Source organism: Syzygium oleosum, unplaced genomic scaffold (assembly GCF_021117445.2).
Source record: "Syzygium oleosum isolate NSW1041296 unplaced genomic scaffold, Sole_v2.1 Sole_v2.02, whole genome shotgun sequence".
In the NCBI taxonomy this organism is placed as follows: Eukaryota; Viridiplantae; Streptophyta; class Magnoliopsida; order Myrtales; family Myrtaceae; genus Syzygium; species Syzygium oleosum.
In genome coordinates, this window is record NW_026607486.1 from 11658805 (window position 1) to 11684783 (window position 25979).

Below are 25979 nucleotides of genomic sequence, written 5' to 3' on the forward strand. Positions count from 1 at the left end.
TAGAACTTTTCCGATACTTTTCCCAGCAAATTCCAATCTCCAGCATTTTATCGGTAAGAAAAGTTAACAAAAAATAAAATATATGAAAAGAAAGAAAGAAAGAAAAGATCTCTATCTGTCATTTCTCTCTCTCTTCCTTTTTGTACACATTTGTTCATTTTTTTTGTATTTTCCACGCAAATTCTACATACCATTTTGTACATATATATATATTTCAACCGACAAGCACCCGACAAGCGCCCAATCGCATCGCCTCTCATCGATCCCAGCTCCGATCGTCGTCTCGTCGGGGTTCTAGGGTTTTCGCCGGCCCGAATCGCAGCGACCACATGGGCTCCGACGCAGATCCCAGCGACGCCGCCGCCGCCGACGCCGCCCGAGCGCCGCCCGGCGGCGCGGACGGGGGGGCGGTCGCGATCAACGTCCGGTGCTCCAACGGCTCCAAGATCGCGGTCGCGGCGAGCTTGGGGTCCACGATCGGGGCCTTCAAGTCGGCCCTGGCCCGGGACTGCGACGTCCCGGCGGATCAGCAGCGGCTGATTTACAAAGGCCGGATTTTGAAGGACGACCAGACCTTGGCCAGCTACGGTACGTCGCTTCCCGTTCTTTTCCGTTGAATGATCTCGTGGGTTTTCGGTGCTTCGTCAGGTTGTTGCCATTGATTTTGCGAGGCTTCTGTTGGTATGGCGGTGATTATTGGGCGCGCATTTAGCTGTCTGATTGTTATAGTTATGCAATGCCAAGTTACAGAATGTTGAAGCTTGGGTTCTGAGTGTTAATCATGGGCAATCTTCTTATTGTAAAGCCCTCCACATCACTGGATTTGGCCAGTGGCTTATGATTAGAGTTCAAAAGGTTTCTCGTTCAGGATCATTTTACTTATTTTTAATTTCGGGTTAGTGAAGAACGAGCTACATTGCGTAGATCTTTGATGTTTTCGAGTGGCGAAAGTGTTAGAACCTGGAGGAGTGGCCTCCTAATGAATTGAATGTCGATGATGCCTTTTGATTTCGCGTCATGACTGCATGGACCATCGAAGGAAGTGGTTTCCTGACCTCCCTGCTCTAATCTTCGAACAATGCATGACGAGTGGGTTCTTTTGGTACTGCAATATAGAAGGACTACCTATTTGTGCGAACTTTTTCCTTCTTTTTGTTCCCCTGCAGGTGTTATGCAAATCATAGATTATATCCTTCTACACAGCTAAATAATCAAATGACCTAGTTTGAGTTAAAGGAGAACAAAAGTACTATTCAGTAACTGGAGTAATATATTTTATTGGAAGACGCCAACTTTAGATTTCTTTGTCCAATGATATAGGCAAAATGAAAACCATCTCTGGCAATTGCTCTCAACTGTTTTGGTTAAGTTCAAATTAACAGTTGAGAATGATCTGGAACGGTTGAAAGATCAGGTTCTAAGCAAATTTTGAGGGTGGAAAAAAGGGAGAACGATACATTAAAACGAACTAAACCTAGGAAGTTTGATTTATTGTTTTATTGGGATGGGTGTTTTTTCCTCATCAATTTATTGGTTCATCAACGTATGAAGCCAATGAAATCCATGATTTTAAGGACTAAGTTAATGCTTTTAGTTAGCAGCAAATTGCAGTATGAACTATCCTGTATCTAAGATGTCTCTGAACTATCTAATGAGAGGTTCCATTTATCAAGTTGGTGTGTTCTTTATCAATCTTGAACATTGCGATAGTCCATGAAGGAGTTTAGTTGGTAGTTTTATGTTTTTATGTACAATAATTGAACAGTTTCTGAAGTTATGGATTATTTCATTGATTTGATGGCAATTTACTATTTTTTTTTATTTTATGGAGAAAAACGCGTTTTCTTTTGTTGATTTCCATCAATAACGCAAGAACGTAATCTAAAATAAGTTCCAGCTTCTTATTTGTTTCGACTTCGTGCCATGGGTTTGAAAAATCAAATGAATACCATGCTGTGGTATCAGTTTGGTTGTTTGGTTTGGGTTGAGAATACTGCAACTGAACAAAACTTTTCCATGAAGACCCTGGTGAATATTTTTGCTTCCCATACTTTTCACGAGTTTTTTGGTTTAGCAGGACAGTCAAAGCCCTAACTCTTCTAAAATTACATATTGATGAAAACAACGATGTATTGCACTTGGCAAAAATGACTGAAGAGATCAAGAACAATCCACAACTAGGCCCGCATGCTGAATGTGGAGATGTAGAAACATATGTGATTCAGATAAATGACTATAGCATTCCCATACTCCATACTTCTAGAGATAACCATGATATGTATATATTCGTATTCAGTTGTTCAAATAAACTGTTTGAAGAAATTTGTTAATCCTTGGGAAAAGTAGTTGGGCAGAACAAAGAAACATGTATCCGGTGATCCAAAAAAGCAAAGATGAGAGGTGTTTGGCCACAATGGTTCCATAGAAAGGGGTAAAGATGGGATGTTAACATGAAAACAACTTTGAAGTTTCGACTCTGTGAATTATACATCTCTACGCTCCATATCTGAAAAGTCATCCTGTTTCACATTCATATAATGACTGCTCAAACGGATGGGAGGTAGTTGATGATATCTGCATTAATTCATTTGACAGAGTTGAAGGAGTTAGGTGATGTCGCGGTAAAAATTAATGCAATAGTGCCCTTCGCTGGAGCGAGGATCATGATATGATGAATACTGACAGAACGGTTGACCTTTTTTGAGACTGGACAAAACACGAGTTAGATGAGTTTCAGAAGGGTTTGCATTTAGGTGAGAACCAGCTAAACAAATTACTCACTCCTCTTCTATGGAAGCTTAGACATAAGTTATGGGAGGTACCTTCACCAGAAACAAATTTCTTATGTTTCCCCACCTTGTTAACACGATGATATAAGCTACGGACATAGGCATGTGTTTGGGTCATGTGATATGGATCATTAAAGCTGCTTTGGTTGAAGGTACAGAGTTTCTATTTCTTGTTTGTGGCATTTTCTGTTCATATCCGAATGTGAATTAGCTATTGATTCTGTGTCAGCCTTCTGCCTTTCACGGTGCATGTGGATGTATGCTAGTGAATGGTGCTGTTAGTGGGTGACTTGTTTTCTCTAATGTTTATGTGCTTCCTACTTTTATGTTTTCTTATTTATGGGATCCTATGTCTAACTAAAATCTAGTCTGGTGGCTTGCTATATCCTTCTAACAAATGCATCACTTTTGCGTAGTTTTACGATTTGATGGAATTTTTTGGTTTGCCGCTTTTGAAGGTCTGCAGGCTGATCATACTGTGCATATGGTTCGAGGTTCTCCCCCATCGGCAGGCACGCCTCCTTCTGCTGCTCCTGGTGCTGGAAGTGGTAACTCTGCATCAGGTGTTACAAGCGATGTTGCTTCAGATGAAGGTGCGGGTGCTGGTCTTGGGGCGACTTTGTTTGGAGCTCCTAATTTATTTGGAGCTGGTTTTCCCGAAATTGAACAAGTTCATCAGCAGCTCACTCAAAATCCTGATATGATGAGAGAGATCATGAACATGCCGTCCATGCAAAACCTCATGAATAATCCTGATTTAATGCACAGCTTAATAATGGGCAACCCTCAAATGCGTGAGATCATTGACCGGAATCCGGAGCTAGCACATATTCTTAATGATCCTGGCATTCTTCGGCAGACTTTAGAAGTTGCAAGGAACCCTGAACTTATGCGTGAGATGATGCGAAACACAGACAGGGCTATGAGCAACATTGAAGCCTCTCCTGAGGGATTTAACATGCTAAGACGCATGTATGAAAATGTTCAGGAACCCTTTCTGAATGCGACAACCATGGGAGGGAACGGTGGAAATGACTCTAGTTCAAACCCATTTGCGGCTCTTTTGAGGAGCCAAGGCGGTTCACAAGTTAGAGATGGGACTAATCCTCCTTCAAGTGTCTCTTCTGAAGCAACTGCAGGGCTTGTACCAAATACAAGCCCGTTGCCTAATCCTTGGGGCAATACTGGTGGTAAGAAGCTTCGTCTTCTTTTTTTATTTTTATAAAATCTGTGCTCAGGGTGGTTAGTTTCCCTTGTGTTTTAGATCCCTTTCTCTTGGTTCAAGCTTGAATCCTTTTTCCTCTTTAGAACATGGTGCTATTGAAAAAACAGGTTCATCAATTAATAATGAGTGTTACACTTATGTACAGGCCAATATGTGGAACTAGGACATGTCTTAAATTTGCAGCCTCCATTGACCATTTATTCAATATGTAATTGTCTAGATGGTGAAGCCATGAAGATGCTGATTTCTTTTTTTTCTTTTTTTTATTGCTTTATTGGCTGCTTTTCCTCTGCTGTACTGATCCACCCTATTATGAAGTATGTTGAACAATTTTGGTTAGGAAGAGCTGAAATATGTAGTTGAAAGATGGTTTTCCAGCTGCAGTTAGGAACAGGAAATAAGTTGACTATTTATCAGGAAACTGTTTATAGGACAATTGTCCTTTGATGTCTTTAGACGTTTGCATGGATATGGACATGCACTTAGTTTGGGGAATTGTTTTGTAAGACTTTTGACATAAATTTGCTTGTGTTGCTCAACATCAGGAGGGACCCAGACGAACAATACCACCAGGTCAAATACTGCGACCAATACTCAACCACCTAGCATTGCTGGATTAGGAAATCTTAATTTTCCACAGATGGATGAGATGTTTTCCAGTTCAGCAGATGTTGCTTTATTGAATCAGTTAATGCAAAATCCTGCCCTATCGCAGATGATGCAGTCTGTATTTTCAGATCCCCAGTATATTAATCAGGTAATGATGGTTTTGTCAAATACTCTGCAAAAGTGAGTGCTGATGAGTTTTTAGCTGGATCAACTACTGAAGAAGTCCTCTTAATTTAGATTATCAGCCTCAACCCCCAGCTGCGCAGCATGGTTGATATGAACCCTCCAGTAAGAGAAATGTTGCAAAATCCAGAACTCCTTCGCCAGCTTACTTCCCCTGAAACAATGCAGGTATGTTGCTCATCTAATGTATGAACACCTTTCTCCACGTTTCCTGCCGCTCCTCAAAACCGACCCAAACCTCTCTCTCTCTCTCTCTCTCTCTCTCTCTCTAAACCTTACCCTCGGTGAATAGGTAAAACAGAGACAAAGCCTTTGGCATGCTTTGCACACACATCCCTTGCGCAGAATCAATATTGCAACAATGTACCTTTTCACGCATCTTCTTCATGCATCCAATTGCATCAAGATGATATTTTTTAACATCCGGAGATAGAGTTGTTACTAATCCTGTCTGTCTTTTGGAATGGAGGAAAATTTTCGTTCTTGTGCGAATAAATGTACAGCATTCAGAACATGCCTTTGTGTAGTTTCATTACATTCTTGCTTCCTGTAAAGCATTCTCCCAACCCTCCTCTTGGTTCTGCAACTACTGTTGATTGGCGTAATATAGGACAGTATATGCATCAATTGAGGAATTTTGGGTGTGCATGAGTTTTTGCATGGTGTTGATAGTACTTTTGCATTAGTGCCATTTCTTTGTCTAGTCATATCAGAGTTGATGCTATTGTGTGCTAGTCAAGCTCGGTAACAGGATGAAGTCCGGCTGGCCTATGTATGTTGTCATTGGCATTAAGAAAACTATAACTTGATGCCCATGTTAAGAGGTTAATTTGAGCAAGCATGATGACTAATGTAATATAGTGTTCCAATTTTTGAGTTACTAGTTGCTGAATTTTCTCACAGCAAATGCTAGCTCTCCAACGATCAGTTCAATCAATCAGTCGACCACAGTCAAACCAGTAAGTGGAAATGCATGAGAAAGCACTTCTTTTCCTCAATTTTAGACAAGCTCTTTGAACAAACAGTGAGATCTCTTGATCTCGTAATCTACTAGTAGCTTCTAAAAGTTAACTATCCAGTCCTGGACCATGCTCTTTGTTGCTAATAATTTGCACCTCCTTGCAGGGGGCAGGGTCAGACCGGTGAAACTGCAGGTAACTTGATGAGTTGTCATATTCCATAATTCTGAACCTCTTTATGAATCTTGGTTTCAGTATTGCATTCATCCTGGTTTGCTGGCCTTAATGAAAATACTTGCATACAGCAGGCACTCCAACGAATGCTGGAATTGAGCAGCTGATGAACATGTTTGGTGGTCTTGGAGCTGGTACTTTAACTCCAAGCGTGCCTGATGGTTGGGTCTTTTTTTCCTGTCTCTCATTTATCCCCCTGTTCATCATCACTATCATAAGCTGCTTGGGGATTTAATTACTAGCAATTGATTTCTTTGACCTATGTTTTGTAGTACCGCCAGAAGAACTTTATGCCACCCAGCTGTCGCAGCTTCAAGAAATGGGCTTCTTTGACACCCAGGAGAACATTAGGGCCCTGCGTGCAACATCTGGAAATGTCCATGCTGCTGTTGACCGACTTTTGATGAATCTAGGTCAATAATGTTATGGGGCTCCTTACTTTTATCTTTACAACAGAGAAAATCATGATCACATTAAATTAATCAACTGGGATGTGCTAAAAGATGCAAGATTGTGTCCTTGGCTTATAGACAAGCATGCAAAGTGGTAGAGCTCTGAACCTTGGGGTCGGCTTGTGCAACAAGCTATATTCACACACTCTTTACCTCACACATCTGTACATACATATGCACATTTATAAGTATTATATCTTGAAGTCTCCTCTGCTCATTCAATGTAAGATTCTAAAGCTTGTGGATGATGGAAGCAGTGCACTCGCCATGATTCAAGTTGCCAGCCACTTTAACTATGCTTCTTTTCCCCCTTTCTTAAAACACTCAGTCCATTCGTGTAATCAATGTTGTCTGTGCAGTTCGTGTTGGATTTGTTGGATCTAGATCAAATCTACTTGAACTTTTCCCTTTTTCCTTTCAACTCCTGCAAGCTTTCATTTAAGTTGCCAAGCTCGTTAACATATTGAATTAATGGCAATAGAGGTGACTGTAAAGTGCCGAGACCAGTGCAACCAAACTTGCTAGGTTGATAGCTTTCGTGAAGGGAGAGAAATTTCCTGTCGACACCATTTTCGCCACCCTTACTGTGCACCATTTGCCTAAAACAAGGTTGTCATCCTAAGCCAAGTTAGTGTCATATCAGCACAAAAAGACTAGAGCTTTGCAGCTGTTTTTAAAGTTTCTGGTTGGTTATGACTGCGATTGACACGACAGGTATGGCCTGAGTTGAACCAACTTGTGTCGTTCCTATACAGTTTGTCATTTCGGACACAGACGATTGATTTGTTATTCATGCTTTTAGGTATTTGAACTAAGAACTAACAAACAGAAGAATGAGAAAGAGAAATCTGAGTGGGATTGGTCTTTTCCCTGTTTTGTTCGAGTCTAGGATACTTAATACTTGTAGGTTCAGGTCGGTCTATTTCGGGCTAATGAAGTCTCAGTTTACGTCGGATCTTTTCACTCTGAAACAAAATGGGTATGGTTCAATTTGGTCCTCCAAAAAGAATGGTCATTGCCACTTCCTAATTTTAAAGAAGGTCGCAACAGAAATTGGATGATTGTAAAATCGTTAGTACTTGTACTTCAATGTTAGCGAACGTCATTTCCACCAACCGAAGCGGATTGATCTACTACAGCGACTTGTCATGAAACCGCTTGTAACTGGTGAATGCGGTAGATGAATGAAACAATCCGTCATTGATTTCAGTTCACATGTATTTTGTTTTATAACATTGGTACGTCAAGTGAAGTGACGAATTGTCATTGGGTATCGTTTCCTCGTACTCTGCCAACAGTTCACTCAACCTACGACTTTGCAGACCAATTTCCATACCAGACATTGCTCTCACGGTCTCATTCACTTCCTGTGTTCTGCTCTTGACAACCACGATTCAAATTGCTTAGTTTGCGAGTGAAGATGGGGATAAGCATTCTGTACAAACGGAAAATAACTGTCTCAATGAAAAGAACCCGCGTGTCCTCTCCCGTACAGTCGACACGAAATGTAACTGCTCATATCTTCATATTTCCTTTTCCCACCTTCAGCAACACATCTTCAAGCCCCAACAAAAGACAACCCACCCGTGCGGCAAGTGCAGGAAGAAGTTCTGGTCGCAGAAGGCCCGGCTCAGGGCACATGAGGTGCCACCGGCGGGGGATGAACCTGCCGCCGCCACCCGGGGAGCTGCGGTGGCACTTTTCCAAGGCCATGCCTTGGAGGTGGAATCTGTGAGGACTGATGAGCGAGCGGTCTCACAAAGTCGCAGCTTGCCTGCTGATGCTGGCCAATGGCCCTAGTGCTGCTGCTGCTGCTCTGATTGTTCGGTCACCTTGTGTGCCAAGCAATCTGGGACTTTGCCAATTTTTGAAGTGAGCCTGAGGAGTGACGTGTATGGCTTGGCTGAGTTTGGTTCCAGTGGCCGGTTCGAGTGCTTGAGCTGTCGAGAGGTGTTCGGGGTCCCATTAGGCCCTAGGGGGGCACAGGTCTAGCCACAAGAATATGAAGGGATGGTTTTGCGATGGCCAGGGGCAATGCCAATACCAAGTTCAGCGATTGAAGCGACGAGGATGATGGTGACAGTCATTGAGATGGGGATAAGAATGTGCTGGTGTTATTAGGGGCACAAGCGTGGGGTATATTCAGGGTACTCCAGTGATCGGACCTTCGGTGGGCAGTTAAAGGTGCAAATTGGGGAACAATGGCGAAGAACAATCCTTCACTCAAACTTTCAACTACTCCTCGGTCACAACGAATGAGAGCTGCGAACTCGACTTGAATTTGCCTGCCCCAATTGAAGAATACGATCAGTCCGCCTCTTGCTCTTCAGACCTGCCTTTGGACCTGAGGTTGGGGCTTTAAAGATTATTCTTTTGGTTCTTATGTTTCTTTATATGTGCTGCATAAATTTAGGGCTAGGAGATGGTGTAATGCCGATAGGTCACTGAAATAGGGTCATGTTTGTAGGCTGTGTAATGACATGAAGTTTGATAATGAACTTGTTACGGATTAAATCATCTTACTATGCTTATAGAAGTATTAGAACTCATTCAATTGTCTCGGCGCATATTGGTTCTGTGCTAATTTATTGAATCTAGTATATAATGAGACAGTCTAAGCGCATAGCCAAACGCAATTTTTCTTTGTAAGCATGTGTTATGTAAAATGCTCAGTTGAGGAGGGAAAAAGCCATGAATAGGGGGGCTTACTGATCAGAAACATTGCCAGTCTATAGTACTTTTGACGACTCAGGCGACGAAAGGTAAAATTCCTTATATACTATTTCTTCTGTATACAGAAAAAAATATGTTGACAAGTATGAAAGAGAATGACCAAAAGTTGGTGCCGAAAAACCAAGCGGCTACTGTCGAAAAGCAGAATGGGAAGATGGTTGAAGCAAAGTTTAAATGCTGGCATCAGCTTTGTCTCTTTACTTGCTGAACCAAAGGAATTAGGTGCTCATCAAATGGTATTGTCCTAGAACTTGTCAGTCAAGTAAGTTGTTGAAAGATTTTGTTTTAAGCTGTCTCTGAATCTCAATGAAGCTTCTTCAATGAGAGACATGGGACTTTCTTTCCTTGAGTAATCCTTGTGTATATCCATGTAGTGTAGGTCCTAAAAGACGAACTTCGGTCTGAGATCTGTGAACTCAAGGTCTTCCATGAGAAGTCAAAAAAAATCTCCATTGGTTAAAGGTATTCCACTACAACCTCCGACAGAGTTCACTTAATCTTATCTTTTTATCGACTAGATAAGCTCCGCAATACCATCCCCTGCATTTGGACATGGATACTAAACAATGCCTGAGACGCATTATTGAGCTTTGACTCTGGAAACTCTCAATGGGGACAAAAGATGCATGTACTTAGAAACAGACACTGGTGTATCTTGTTAAGAATGACTTCATTCAAACTTCTACTCATCAGTGATGGTTCCATATTGTATGGAGAAGAATATCCATTGACATCAGTATACAGAATAAGAAGAACAACCACCACAACTTAGATGACATCACGTTCCTTCATTTTTACATTATGGCATTAGCTGGCCTAGTCATTTGGTCATATGACCAGATTCCACGTTAAGCCACGAATTTTCGACGCACCATGGGTATTTCTTTAACTTACACAACTCAGAAAGTTCAATGATCACGTTTTCATTGGTCCTTGGATCTGAAACGGATAATATTTTCCTGTATTTTGGGATTCAAGGCCATATGACCTCCTGGCTGCGCAAAATGATGTAGGTTCTATCAATTTTCAGCTACCACCATCTGACTAACAAACGTGCGTACTGCTTTTTTTTACTGCTTATTCAGCTTGTCTGAAGATTATATCGAGGGCAAGGATTGATTTCCTCCAACTTGAATCCTTGTTAGCTATCTCTTAATTTGTACTAGTCAACTCCTTTCAACAACAGCGAAAGAAGGCATTATTGGACCTCCATGTTTAGTACAAGACACCTAGAATCTTTCTACTTCGATCTGCGCAAATGTTGAATCTTTCTTGCTATTAGAAAAATGAGTTTGTAGACACCCATCACGAATCCAGTTGGCGCATTCAATTCTATTGGCTCGTGTATTGCAGAGTGACATAGAGTATTACTAGAACCAGAATAATTCACTAAATAATTGATTTTTGACTTTATTAGTTGAAGCATGTAACATTCGTCCTGTGTGCTATCGCTTACAGGGCCTGTATGGATACATTGACAAGTGAAAAGTGGCTTGAGAAAGTAGAATTATGTTCTTCTGGTTAATGTGGAACTCTACTGATAAGAATTCAGTGATTCCTTCATATTCGCGTATGTAGGATAAATTAATCAACAAGTGAAAAGTGGCTTAAGAAAGTTGGATTGTGTTTATCTGGTTAGTCTGGAATTCTACTGATAAGAATTCAGCGATTCCTTCATAGTCTCGTACATAGGATAAATCATACCTGAGGTGATATTAGGTCACAGCTGAAAGGAGGTAAATTTTTTTGACTATACATCTCAACGAAATATGCATGACCTCCTGTGCATGGAACACAGGATGTCATCTTGTCAGTTTACGAGGTAAAATTTGAAATGATGGATGAAAGAAAGGTGCAGTCCACAAAGAAAGCAGTTTTCCTATTATCACGTCAGAATTAATCCTTCTCCACTTGAACGGTTGAAGAGATTTCCAGATGGAGTCGAGATTTTTTTAATCGTCTTATGATATGTGAACAGTTCTATCGCTACCGCCACCAATTCCACGCCTTTATTGATTGATACAGTTAGATCTATCAGGAACAACCAAAAGCATCCTTTGAACACCGTCTGCTATGTACCCCACTTTCTCAACGTGTCCTTTCAGTTTGCCTTACCTACGTCTAAGGACAGATCCATGTGCGCGTTCAAAACTGCCATTGAGGAACATAGGCAACTAGATTTGAGTGGAACAGGTGTGAGCATATTAGTAAGATGCAAAAAAAAAGCATTCAACCTAAAAGCACACTGGGTTTGGCTTCCATTATGTCATTTAGGAGCGACAGTTTCGTGTCCTGATGTGGTGCCGACGTCTGCAAGAAGCAGGGATTGGTTGAGAATCAGACTTGGAGCGTGCAAGTGGGACATGCAGCCTCAGAATATTCATCATTGACCATAGTATAATCCTGAGTAACCAGTTAAAGTTTTGTGTGGAGCACGTAAGGGCCACTTCATTACTCCACCATTATCAGCTATAAACTAATTGCATTTCAAATTGTTCTCCCTTATTTAAATAGAAGCTCACACTCAACAAAACATCAGCTGACATATACAGGCAAGAAAAGTAACGAATGGCCCGACTTTCTTAATCCTTCAGCGTAAAATACTGTCATCGGTTGGCTATTAGCTTTTGATGAATCAGAATCGGTCCAAAGTATCGTGAATATTCAGATCGGATTGTGTAGGCTATTGGAAACAAATCAGACCTCACAATCAAGGCGCGTCTTTCTGATACTGTCATATTTGGTTTAAGTACAGAGTAATAGGGTCATGGTCTAATCATCTTATCGGCAAAATTTGTACGAATTTTCCATTCATTTTGCTCATTGCTAAGAGCATCAGTTTGGCCTTTCATTGCTCAGCTTATAATGGAAATTGCTTCTCAGGTTGAAAACTTCCTCTTACCAGGATGGCAGAAGCAGTGGCTCACCTTGCACAAACTTAAGTAAAAAACAAATGGATGATGTGGACTTTGCTGATGAAACTTTAAGGAGGACAGCCAGAACTTGTTATTAGAGTCATCAATCAGTATTAGCTTAATCAGCATCAATTTTTTTATCTGTTTAGTTTTGGTGCTTCCTCATAAGCAACACCTGGTGGGACCTCATCCCTGCTTGCCATACTCTTGAACTTATCAAACTTCGGGCTGACCCAAGATGCTTCCGGATCAAATTGTAAGAGCAGAAGCCAGTATCATCCATCAGGTTCGGCACTTGTGCTTGTTTGAGAAAGGGGTTTCTCTGAAAACAGTCAACAAGATGATTGACCTCAAGTCATTACTCCAGAGACTGAAGCGAGCTTTCGATCAGAAGATCCTAATGATTTAGTAAATAGTGAGACATGGAATAATCTTAAGGGCGAGATGCATCCAACCTGCTCCGTTGGAAGTCGGGTTAGCAGGTGAGCTGCAGGGATCGCCAAATTACAATGGAGCTATGAACAATAATAATAAAGAAAAAACCATCTTTCGATGTGTGAGGGAAAAGTGGGATAGATAAAATAATAAGAAGGGCGGCTGAGGCCATGTACTTGAAGATGCGGCAACTCGAGCAAGAGAAGTTCAAGAAGAGACCTTTGGCCTCCCAAACAATTCGAGAGGCACATGTAATGTGGCCAACATGCGCAGCTTGAGGGTAACCCCTGAACCTGTATAAAAACTAGACATTTCTTGGAGTCTGCTAATTGGTTAAGGCTTCAATCTGATGCAAGCCGAAAGACATGTCAAGAATTGATTGCAGAGGCAGGGAAATTTGATAATTTTTCTTTGCAACGACTCGCTTTCACCGAGTCGCCGTGAATTCTTGACCTAGCCACATCAAAACTATATTACACTTAAAAGAAGTTCTTATTCTGCGGATCATCAGTATTTCTTTTCCTTTTATTGAAATTTTTTACTAGAAAAGCTACAATGCATACTCCTTTTATTTGAGAATCTCGCTGTTTCTGTCATAAACATAATTCATCATAGATGGCTAGTGGGAAATGAAAATTCAATTCATTCCCTTTTCTTACCTGAATTCTAAACTAATACTAATTTTCCAAAATCGCGATCGGGAAAAGGAGAAAAGGCGAGTGACATTAGAAAATAGAACATTCATCGTGCACTTGGTCATTAATAATCCCCCTGCCTCTGCCATGTAGAACCTCAACAAACTGAATAGAATAAACAAGAGATGCACAGACCTCTATTTTAGACAATACATTCGAAGTAAACTGATGGACTCCAGGCAAAACTAAAGCATCTTCCCACCTTGGTTTGGATATATGATTTCACTTTTGATCTAGCCAGTGAAATGGCTTATATATAGTGCTTAAGATGACTTTTAGTCAAAAGAAAAAGGGGGACCAAAAGAAGACAGAAGAAAAGGAAAAAGTGGACTCCTCTGCTGTATTTTCCAATTGGAAATAGATAAGGAATCTCTGTTTGGGAATCTTCCCTTGAACAGCACTAATTCACTGAACCCGGCCAGAACCGAATTTACCTGTAAATTATTTTCACATGAAACAAAGAAGAAAGAAAAACCGCAAACGGCTGCAACTCTCACGGATCTCAGCAACAGGGGGAAAAACAGAGCCGTCACCAGAAACCCTCTCTCTCTCTCTCTCTCTCTCTCTCTCAGGAACAGTAGACTTCAAACAATCACAAGGAGAAGAATCTGATGGAGCCGTGTGTTTGTTTGGTGGGTCATGACCGAGTTTGGGAGATTCTATGGCAACGGGTGATGTCATGATATTATATTCCAACACTATCTGAAGAAAGCAATAGCTCTTCTCTTTCTTGCGTGTTCGTGGTTGTCTTCTGGTGACCAAAGCCCTTTGGTCTGAGACTCTCTGACTTAGCATATGGGGGCGAAGTGTTGCCTCTGAGTTAAGATTTTTCTTGCTGGGGGAATTAAGATTCTTTTGGGTGGGTGAGTTGTTTTGCTCTGGACTCATCACTCTGTCATTTTGTCTCTCTTTCTTTTCACCCATGTTCAGAAACTGATTGCACCCTCTCTTTTCTCTTGTTCTTTTCATTTTGTGCTTTGGAGTGCCATTTCTGGGAAATTTGTGAACTTGAGTTTTCGAGTTATGACCATGGTTCATGGGATTTTTCCTCTCCTGTTGTCTCTCTGGTATAGTGCTGTCTTACAGTCCAACCTAATTTCTTATTGGTGATGATGAACGAAGGCTCATAGAGTTAAATCTGGCAATTCGAATTGGTAGCTTTCCTTCTATAATGCATTTCTTTCTGCAGTTTCTGAGCCATTTTTGTTCACAATGTTTTTTTGAATTAAACAGATTGAGAATTGGGATTCGGGGCTAAATCCTCGGTGGAAGTTCATCCTCCATCTCTACTGTAGTTTTCTTTCTTGGATCATAATCGTGCCTGTAATGATTTGAGTGACTTCTGGACTCAAGGGACAAGCTGCGATGGACTATGGTCCCCCCACACCCAAGTCTCCGTTTGAGAAAATTTCTGATGTTGATATCGACCTGGATTTCTTAGATGAGTTCTTTCTTGATGGTTGCTGGGTAGAAACAGCTGATGCTTTCAGCCTCTTCCCAGAGAGTCCGACTTCTGCTGCTCCAAATGAAGCCCTGAGCCATTCAGTCTCAGAGGAGACTCATACTGGTAATCCAAGTATCGAATCATATCAGAATGCATTTCAAGAAGAAACTAGAGGAAATAACTTTTCAGGAATTTCACCTTCGGCTGATCCTCAAACTGGCAAACTCGTGGAACCTCGAACTCAAGGTGCGAATTCTGTTGGAAACGCCACATCTCTTGGCCAAGTTCAAGGTACCGAAGCAAGTAAAAGAATGTGGATCGCGCCAAAGAGCAGTCCGGGTTTATCTTCATCTATAAAGCTGAGATTAATGCAGGCTATTAGTCACTTGAGCGAATCCAGCAAAGGCAGAGATATGCTTATCCAGATATGGGTGCCGGTTAGGAGAGAAGGCAGGCAGGTGCTTACAACAGAAGACCAGCCCTTTTCACTCGGTCTCAACTCAAGAAGCCTCGAGATATACAGAAGTGTATCTAAATCATACCAATTTTCAGCTGATGATGATTCGAAAGACCACATCGGATTGCCGGGCCGTGTTTTCATTGGGAAGCTTCCTGAGTGGACTCCTGATGTCCGTTTCTTCAGTACCGAAGAATACCCGCGCATTAATTATGCGCGGCAGTACGATGTTCGCGGGTCTCTTGCGGTTCCAGTCTTCGAACGCGGGAGTGGGACGTGCCTGGGTGTTGTTGAGATCGTGATGACGTCTCAAAGGATCAATTACCGTCCTGATCTGGAGAATGTTTGTAAAGCTTTGGAGGTTGCTTCCTTTCTCCCACTCTAGGTTATCTTGAAGCTCTCAAAGTTCTACAGAGGAAAATTGCAGTAATGGTATCTTTTGGTCGAAGGTCGAACAATAGAACAATGAGAAGGATATGATAAAGCTGAAATCTGAATAGATAAAACTGATCAAAGGGTCTTTCCTCCAACATTTGTATTTACTTTTTGAGACTTCAATGTTTCATTTATCTGCATTTCATGATAACTTAAAATTTCTGATGCCAAGGTATATAGTGCTGGGTTATTACATCACACCTTAGCAAATTCATATTTTAGATAGCAAAGTGCAAATAATACTTTTGTGTATGTTTCATTTTGCAATTCTCCTTTAATGACCCTACATTATTTTGGTACAATAATTCATTTGTGTGAGTCAGTTATCCCGCATGATTTCTTTTAAAAAGCAAAAAACCTTTCAAAACCACCAAAAGGTCATGCTTAAGTCTATTCATTTATAATATTAGGTTGTCAGTTGTCACCTGTGAACTTAAATAAGAACTTACCTTCTAGGTCTCACAAAGCTTATAAATATTTGCAGGCTGTTGATCTTAGAAGTACCCAAAGCTTCAACCCCTCTACTGTGAAGGTACATAAAATCTCTACCTTCTTGAAGCCCGGAATTCCGTTTCCATTTCTCACGTGTGGTTTGCCTTTTAGGTCGATGTGCTGTACGAAGCAGTAATACCACAAATTCAAGAGGTTTTGAAGTTTGTGAACAAGACATACAATTTGCCAATAGCCTTGACTTGGGCCTCGTGCATCAAACAAGGCAAAGAAGGATGCCGGCATTCAGACGAGAATTATTCTCTCTGCCTCTCCACCATGGACTCCGCTTGCTTGGTAGCGGATCTCAAAATGCTTGGGTTTCATGAGGCATGTTCTGAGCATCACCTTCTAAAGGGCCAAGGAATTGTTGGAGAAGCATTCACAACAGATAAACCCTGCTTCTCCAATGATATAACTGCCTTTGGCCACATTGATTATCCACTCTCTCACCATGCTAGAATGTTCGGGTTACAATCTGCCTTGGCTATTCCCGTGATAAACATATACACGGGATTAGCTGAATTTGTACTGGAGCTTTTTTTACCGAAGGATTTTGAAGACATGGAGAGGGGAAAGCGGACACTGAACTTGCTGTGTGCTGACGTACATCAAGCATTTCAGAATTCTCAGTTTTTGACTGAGAAAGATCTTAGTGGGACAATTGTTTTGCCTGTTAGAGAGATAGGAGTTGCCACGGAGAAGAGGCTTCAGAAGAAAGAAACCGAGGTAGTGTCCTCTTCTAGGAAACGAACCTCTTCGGAAGAGTCATCCTGGATTGCTCACATGGTGGAGACTCAGACGATGGGCAATGGAGTCTCCATTTCATCAACTTACGCCACTGGAACCAAAGAATCATTCAACGTAACAACGCAACATCAGGAGTTTTGGCACCTTCAGCAGAATTCTGAGCACATCACTGGTGTTGAGGGCAGGAGCGATTCTTCATCTTTGCTGGAAGCCTCAAGAGGTACCAGAAAAGCTGGTCAGAAGGGACAAACTAAGATGGAGAAGACTATTAGCATGGATGTTCTCCGACAATACTTTGCTGGAAGCCTCAAAGATGCTGCAAAAAAAATAGGAGGTAGCATTTTTCTGTTTCTTAAAACTGCAAGATTCAAAATCTAGTGTAGATTCTCTGGAGATGAATGAGTTTAATCACTCAATTTGGTACTCTTAAATGACTGATTCATAAATTGCGCAAGCATGCATTAGTCTCAGCAGGAAACTGCATCCTTCTTTAGAACCTAAACTGGTAAATGGTCTCAAATCCACCGAACAGTCGATTTAGCTGAGCTCGAGTTCCACTAATCCAAGAAAAATAAATGCTTAGGTCAAAGCAATTTCTGGGGTAGTTTCACGTTAGGGTTTCCCTTATATAATCTATTGCAAGAACATACAGATATCAACGAAGATTCTCAAGTTCCAGATTTCACTTGACTTTTCTCTTTGAAACTTATGTCCTCGCAATGCCCCAGTATCGATGTTGTAATGTCACATGACCCTCCAGGCACTCAGAATTACAAATCAGTCGCTTACCTTCCCATTATCTGCCTCATTCAAATTTAATTTTTCTTCCACCAATTCTTCTGATAAACAGAAATAATCTTTGCAGCATTCCTCCATGTGATGAGCTCAAGGAGAGAACCATCTGCGAATATCCTCAGTCATCTCAATCACCCTAACTATCCAATAAAATGTTGAGTAAAATTTTACTGTTCACACCATTGTGCTTGATCTCAATATAAGATCCTTTGAACTTATGAACCATACAATTGCTCTTTTGGATCTTTTCTCTTCTATCGGGTGCAAATCCTCGGCAGTTTCCATTTCCAGGAACTGCTGACTTTGGAGCAGCAATAAGAATTCTGGTAACAGTGGATGGCAATAAGGAGCCTTATTCATTTCTTTCATAAAGGCATGTTCTCTTCCCCACTGTTGCTCCTTAACCATTCCAGTTTATATCATGCAGTGTGTCCAACGACTCTCAAAAGGATATGCCGGCAGCATGGAATAACCCGGTGGCCTTCACGAAAGATCAAGAAGGTAAATCATTCCCTAAAGAAACTCCAGCACGTAATTGACTCGGTCCAAGGAACTGAGGGTACTATCAAGCTTGGGTCCTTTTATGCAAGCTTCCCCGAACTAAGTCCGAAGATCTCTGGAGATGGACCCAGCTCATCAAAGCAGAGTGATCCTCCAAAACAAACAGATCATCAGCCTGATATCAACATAGATAGTTCTGCAGCCACCACTTCGAATTCTCCATCTGCATCATGCAGTCGGAGCTCCCCTTCAAGCACTTCTTGCTCCACTGGAGCAAATATGGATTCTACCACCATCCCAGCCTCAAGCAGCAGAAATGATCAGATGATTGAAGACCCTTTTAAATTACTAAAGAGGGCTCGCAGTCATGCAGAATTACATGTTCCACCTACAAATGAACCCCAGATTCTTGCGAGATCCCATAGCCACAAGTCATTTGGCGAGCTTCCCTTACCAAACTTTCAGGGGCAGTATCTTCAGGATGGACTAATTTTCAAAGTGAAGGCCACGTTCGGGGAAGAAAAAATCCGGTTGGTGTTGCAACCAACATGGGGTTTTGCAGATCTGCGACAAGAGATTGCAAAGCGTTTCAGTATAGATGTTGGTGAAATCGACCTAAAATATTTGGATGACGATAGGGAATGGGTTCTTTTGACATGTGATGCTGACCTCGAAGAGTGCATGGATGTGTATAGAACATCCCAAGGCCACACCATCCGTATATCCGTCCATCCGGCTTCCCATCCACATAGAAATTCATTGGGAAGCAGCGGGCCCACTGATAAGCGTTTTCTATGAGCTAAGTGTTCCATGTATTTCTTTAATAAGATGGCGTTGACTTTCAAAAGTCTGGGCAGACCTGTCAATGTACAGTGTAAGCAGATAGAACAATCATAAGAACAGGTATTTGCTCTCTTCCACATGGGTGACTGTTATAACAGCAATGAGCATCAACCTTGTAAATAAAAAATGAAGTTAGTAAATGAGGAGCTCCCTATAATATAACGTTGCAATGTGGAGACATGCCTACAATAGTTTCAATAAATACTTTGTTTAATCGTAGTGAAGGAATTTAATCATCATAAATATCATGCTAATTCATTTTACGTAGGCTTCAGCAAATTCATATGTACGGAAGTTTCCAAGTCATTCAATGTTGTATATTCCAGCTTATACGAACTTCCGACTATTATAGAAGGCACAAACTGATCTTTATGTGGTCTCTGGCAGTGAAGCATTCCATTAACTACATCATATGTATTGAAATAACAACGACAAAACCAAGACGTTAGTCCTTTTCAGACCTTCCAGTTTTGGCTGAATATCAAGCGAAGCTTTTTAATTAATGCGTGCAGATAATAACCAATTACTCAGGGAATGATAATTTGGAATAGAGGGTAAAGCGAGACTAGCAATGAGAATCTGCTTCAAAGTAGGTTGGCATAGGGATTTTAAGAAAAGTAATAGAAAACAAGGTAGGCAGGTGAACTATACACAAATGTAGAAATATGCCATGAGAATCTGCTTCTTGTTTTGGTCATTCCTATACTCTTTATGGATCATATGAGCACTCTTGTATCTATAAATACCTGCATGAAGCTACCGTCATCACTTTCTTCTGGAGATTTCAGCAGTAACAATTATTGCATCGTCTTCACCTCTACAACATCACACATCCTCCGATCAGCTTCCTACTTTACTCTCCTTGTGGCCATGAAGTTCTCTTCTATCAAGGCATTCGGCTTGACATTTTATTTGTCACTCGCAGTTTCACATGAAACTATAGTCTACGAGTTGCTTTCGACATACCTGGTTCTCATAGATCACATCCCCTGTAGTTATGCACCATAACTGTAACCATCTCCAATGAATTCGAGCAAATCTCCCTGTAATCCATAGATCGTGCATGTTTTCATTTTTCCTGTGGAGACATGCGTGTGATTGCTACAGGGGAGAGCCCACACGTGGTTCCTACAAATTATCCTAGGAATGTTGCCTCCGTTCTCCAACATGTAATCCTCGTGGAATCCGCAAATGAGACCTCTCTATTTAAAACTCCACAAGCGAGTACAGTCTGTTTAATGCATATTTGCCACTTTATCAACAAGCCCTCTATTCCATCCCGGCAGAAACAAAACATGAGTCCTTGTTTTCCCCTCCTCGATATTTAGCCTGGTAAGATCATGGTAAGAAGAAACAGCAGGAGGAGAACCCTTCCCTTTAAACTCGTTCATCAAGTTAATGTTTTTTTTTTCTTTTCTTTTCAAGTAATTTCAGGGACTTGAGATTACATTTTATGATTCCTTGGCCAAAAAGAAAGGGAGAATCGTGGATAGCTAAAAAGGAGCAAGGATTCTTGTCAGCCTCCCAAGCTCTCTGAATTTGCCGAAGACTCTACTTACGAGTAAAATAAGAGACCAACAGCTTGCTTCCTTTTCCGGCTGACAGACGTCAAACATGGCCAGAAGATACATGCTCTTCAGTTACTTCAATTCCATCACTCAAACGTTGCTCAATGATGGATCCATGACTCAAACATTGCCCACAATTTCATCTGCACCATAAGTTGGTTCAACAAAAAGCAGGTCACAGCATCTATCTACTCTTCATCAAATCTGAACTTCTCCCTTACTGAACTGGCCCTGCTAGCAAAACCAGTGATAGTCGACGCCATGTGAAAGTGGGGCAACGAGTAATTTTCCAGCAACTTATGTGAAAATGTAAGCTTCCTTCTACAAATCCACGAGCTTGAAGACCCAAGCTGAACCGTATATCATGTACAATCGCCACATTAAACGTCATCCTTTTCAGCAATCGACCAATTACTCCAAACCACACTGAAGTAACTGAACAAGCATATCGCAGGATTCTGAAGTACCACAGGGTTGAAAAACTTATATTATGATGCCTGTCCGCCATCCCAGAAGTCCTTTAATCATTCATAGTCTACAACCAGAGTCTTGATAACTTCAACACTATCGCCGTCTGTATCTTCACCCATTGGGTAACTTTTAGCTTTGACAATCCTCTTCGACAAGTTCTACATTTTGACAGGATCTTCAACAGTGACTGACACAAAAATAAGAGGATATGTGGGGGAAATTTGTAATTGTATTTCTCAGTGAATAATTGTACATGTACAAAGATGTATATATAGTACAAGAAGGTAAAGAAGAAATAGGAAAGAATATACATGAGGATGTTTTTTCCTATTCTATTGTCTGAATATTCCAATCTTGAGGATTGACTGAATCTGTGATTAGAATCACATCAAAGATCAAATCGGATAGAATCAAATCGTTTCTCCAACACTCCCCCTCAAGCTGGCGGCTTGTGTATGTCGAAGACGCCTAGCTTGCTTAGCAAATACGCATGTTGTCTTTGACACAATGGTTTGGTGAAAATGTCTGCAGGTTGTTCCACAGTCCCGATTCCTCGTGTCGTGACTATTCCTTCTTGAATTTTATCTCGAGTGAAATGGCAATCAACTTCTATGTGCTTAGTTCTTTCATGAAAGACCGGATTTGCTGCTAGCTTAAGTGTGGCATCATTATCACAAAATAATTCGTTGGGCCATCTATTTGTACTCCGAGGTCTGAAAGTAGACCCTGTATCCAAACTATCTCACAAATAGTCTTTGCCATAGTTCGATATTCTAATTCAGCCGATGATAATGAGACAGTTGATTGCTTCTTTGTTTTACATGAAATTAAGGATCTTCCCAACTTAATGCAGAAACCAGTGATTGATCTTCTGGTCATTGGGCAAGTAGCATAATCCGTATCACAATATACCGTCATTATCATGTTGCAATCTCGAGATAAAAGAATTCCAAGTCCAGGACATCCTTTTAGATATTTTACAACCTTGAATGCTGCATTCATATGTGACTGTTTTGGACTATGCATAAATTGGCTAAGTATTTGCACCGCATAACATATATCGGGCTGAGTCAAGGTGAGATAGATCAACTTCCCAACAAGTCGTTGATATCCTGATGGATCCTTAAGGAACGGGTCTTCATTAGGTGATGATGAACTCGCATCATATTCATGTGTCATCAATTTGGCATTATGTTCTATAGGTATGACGACTGGTTTGCATCCTGATAATCCTGCTTCTGATATTATTTCTAGAATGAATTTTCATTGGCTAAGACATATTCCTTTGTCGGATCGAGCTATTTCAATGCCAAGGAAATATTTGGGCGGTCCCAAATCTTTGATATGAAAAGTAGAATGCAAATATTCTTTAAATCTTCTGATGGCTAAGTCATCATTTCCCATAATGAGTATATCATCAACATATAAGAGTAAATAAATTGATGAAGTACCTTTGGTCCACGTGAATAAAGCATAGTCATGCTTTGAGTGTTGAAAACTTGCATTTATGAGTGCAGTGGTAAATTTGGCATACCACTGCCGAGACGCCTGCTTAAGTCCATACAGAGATTTATAGAGACGACATACTCGAGACTCCCACTGTCTTCGTAAACCCTGTGGGACTTCCATGAAGATTTCTTCATCCAGATCGCCATGAAGAAAAGCATTATGGACATCCATTTAATGTAATTCCCAGTTACGAAAGGCAGCAACGGAGAGGAATGAATGAACTGTTACTTCCTTGGCAACAGGCGAAAAAGTTTCATGATAGTCAAAACCTTCTCGTTGCGTGAATCCCTTAGCAACAAGCCGAGCTTTATAGCGTTCGATGGAACCATCTGCCTTGTATTTGATTTTGTAGACCCATTTGCAACCAATTGGTTTTCTATTAGAAGGCAAAGAAACAAGATCCCAGGTATGATTATCTATGAGGGCACGTAGTTCAGCTTCCATAGTCTGCTGCCAGTGTAAATCACGTGATGCCTCCTCATAGGAGCAAGGTTCCCGTCCCTCAGATATCCGACTAATACAGCACATGTGTTCTGGCGATAGTCGACTAAATGAGACATACGAAGAAACAGGATGATGTGTACCTGGAGAGTCCAATGTGGGACATATATAGTCTTTGGTCCATGTAGGAGGGCGAACATGACGTCCAGAGCGTCGAGGTTGTTCAGTAGTTATCTGTTCAGAAGCTGGCAAATAAGATTCCTCAACAGTGGTCATTTGCTCGGAAACTGGCAAATAAGATTCTTCAATAGGAGCAGGTGAATTGTTTTCCATATCAGGAGATACTAGAGATTCAATGACTTGATTTGAGGATCCAGGATTTGCTGGTAGAGATGAAACGTGATCCGATGCAATAAAGCCATATTGTGGATTCACAGCTAAGTCTTCTTCCGATAAGAACTGTCGATGCTTGGATGTCGATATAGGTGACTCAGATGAAGATGTTGTCTTCTGGAATGGAAAAATATTTTCTTGGAAAACAACGTCTCGGCTTACAAAGAAACGCCCTGTGGATATTTCCATAACTCGGTAACCTTTCTGCAGAGGGGGATATCCCATGAAGATACATAGTAGAGCACAGGGATCAATTTTATCTCGAGGGCCCACAATAGTCACATAACATAAGCAGCCAAAAATTCTTAAATGTGCAATATCCGACTGTTTTACGTAGAGCACTTCAAAAGGAGTCCGTCCTTCAAGAATTCGAGTTGGCATGCGATTGATTAAGTATGCTGCCGTGACCACACAATCTCCCCAAAAAATTTCAGGAATGGAAGCTTGATATTTGAGTGCTCGAGCTACTTCTAGGAGATGACGATGTTTGCGTTCTACAACCCCATTTTGTTGGGGAGTGTAGGTGCAAGAACTTTCATGAAGTATTTCATGAGAAGATAGAAAAGATTTGCACTCAGTGGTGAAAAATTCTCGTCCATTATCTGTGCGAATTTTTTGGATGGACTTATTGAATTGATATTTAATCAATGAGAAGAAATTCGACAGATAGGAAAAAGTTTGACTTTTGGATTGCATCAGAAATACCCAAATAGCACGGGTGTAATCATCCACAATGGTAAGGAAATAACGAGATCCATCACGATTCGGGGTATAAAAAGGTCCCTAGATATCAATATGAATCAGGGAAAAAACACTTGTGGCTCGAGATGTGCTGATTGGAAATGATGCTCGTGATTGTTTTGCCAAAGGGCATATTGGACAATTTGGATAAGGAAAACGAGCACTATGACCCAAACGTTGATGAGTAAGAAGGATTTTATTGCTACTGGCGGTATTACATGGAACACTTTTATTTAAAGGGGATTAATTTCTTGGAAAGCTGATCCAAAAATATAATCCTTGTGCAACACTACCCAAGCCCATCAGTTTCCCAGTCGAATGGTCCTAAAAGAAACAACTTTCGGAGTTGAATATGACGCGATAGGAATTGTCCTCACAGATTTTTGAAACAGATATGAGATTGAACTCAAATTCAGGAATATAGAGAACATTCTTAAGGATAATGTTTGGGCTAAGATGTACTGTGCCAATTTTTGTGACATGAGTAACATTCCCATTGGGAAGACGTACTGACACGGAAGAATGAGGCTTTATGTGTTTTTCGGAAAAGAAATTTTCATTGCAAATTATGTGGTCACTGGCACCTGAATCAGCTATCCATGCATCAACTGAAATATTATTGGTCTTGCAAAAAGTGCCTGAAAAACTGGCAGTTTTGTCGGTAGTCCTTAATTGATTCAGAGCCTTCATAATATGCTGATATTGATCCTGAGTAATTGTCTGGTTGGCCCTATTAATCCCTCGTGCTGAAACCTGATAAGCAGAAAATTCTTTCTCTCTTTTTTCTTTATCAGTCAGCTTCCCATGTAATTTCAAGCACGTTTCAATAGTGTGATGTGGATGCTTGCAATATTCACGGTATATCCCTTTAGGTTTAAAATTTTGTCTAGCCCCTCTTTGTGATGACGCGGCGCCGCGAGAGCCATTGGATGGCTTAAAAGCCGGTGCTGATGTGGCTTGATAGGAGCCGTTTGATTTGACCGAGTGATGGAACGATTGAGAGCCGTCCGATCCATGTTTCTGATCTAGACCGTCCATTAGGGTTTGCTATATCTTCTTCTTTCCAGCGAGGCACGCTCGCCGCACGGTGCTGCCCGAGAGTGTTTTGAGCTCGCGACGACGGTCCAAGAACGCCATGGATTCGCTGAGATGAGCCCGCCGGAGGAGCAAGCGTCACACTCTCTCCGACTTTGACATACTCCATTGTGGCCAGCCGTTGGTTCTCTTCTTGAACAGCCAAGTGATAGATCCGGCCGAGCGATGGGACGGGATCCATGGCCAGAATCTGTGAGCGAAAAGGTGAGTAACTTTCGTTTAGGATCAAAAGAAACCGAGTTACCTTCTCCCTTTCTTTAATTTCTCTATATTGTTTGAGCGTGGTTTCGGGTCCTTCAAGCTGTTCCTCGGTTGCTTCAAGCTCATTCCATAGAGCCGACAGTCAATTGAAGCAAGCGGTAATCGAGAGGTTCCCTTGCTTCAATTCTGACAGGGATTGGGTGAGCGAAATTTTTTTTGCACAGTCGAGTTTTCCGTACATTTCGCGAATGTTGTCCCACATGATTCTTGAATCTTCGGTCGGTGGAAGTCCGGCCGCAACCTCAGGAGCTACACAATTCCCGATCCATGTGCGAACAAGTTGGTTGCACTTGCGCCAATGTCTTTGTATTCGGTCGTCGGCCGGAAAAGGCATGGTTCCGTCAAGGAAACCATCCTTATCCTTGGTCACTAGGGCTCGCCGGAAATCCCGAGCCCATGTAGTATAATTATCTGGTCCGGTGAGCTGCAAACTGATAAGTCGCAATTCAGGTCCGTCGGCCGGCGAAGTGTAGATCGGGTCACCAGGTTCTGGACGGCCGCCGGCAAGTGGAAAAGGATACGGCATGTAACCGGGTTGGAAAAAATCGGGTAGGGAT

At 41.4% G+C, this 25979-nt stretch overlaps 2 protein-coding genes across 6 annotated transcripts; both read left to right on the forward strand.

The window, feature by feature from the left end:
• The first annotated feature begins 216 nt into the window (after positions 1-216).
• On the forward strand, positions 217-6863 carry LOC115681507 (ubiquitin domain-containing protein DSK2a-like). 4 transcript variants are annotated; one of them, XM_030605474.2, is made up of 8 exons: positions 217-588; positions 3248-3979; positions 4560-4771; positions 4861-4974; positions 5710-5765; positions 5932-5960; positions 6074-6160; positions 6272-6863. In XM_030605474.2, the coding sequence occupies exons 1-8, from the start codon at positions 330-332 to the stop codon at positions 6418-6420; spliced, it is 1638 nt and encodes a 545-aa protein (XP_030461334.2). In that variant the 5' UTR covers positions 217-329; the 3' UTR covers positions 6421-6863. The 4 variants fall into 4 exon arrangements, 2 of the variants coding, with proteins under 2 accessions (XP_030461334.2, XP_056164297.1); XM_056308322.1 differs by having other exon boundaries at positions 218-588; positions 6071-6160; XR_008815821.1 differs by lacking the exon at positions 5710-5765 and having other exon boundaries at positions 6272-6323.
• A 6826-nt stretch (positions 6864-13689) lies between these two features.
• On the forward strand, positions 13690-19105 carry LOC115681541 (protein NLP2-like). 2 transcript variants are annotated; one of them, XM_030605504.2, is made up of 5 exons: positions 13690-14092; positions 14463-15491; positions 16050-16097; positions 16169-17138; positions 18027-19105. In XM_030605504.2, exons 2-5 carry the CDS (start codon positions 14595-14597, stop codon positions 18896-18898), a joined length of 2787 nt encoding a protein of 928 aa, XP_030461364.1. In that variant the 5' UTR covers positions 13690-14092; positions 14463-14594; the 3' UTR covers positions 18899-19105. The 2 variants fall into 2 exon arrangements, with proteins under 2 accessions (XP_030461364.1, XP_030461366.1); XM_030605506.2 differs by having other exon boundaries at positions 13690-14088.
• The last annotated feature ends 6874 nt before the right edge of the window (positions 19106-25979 follow it).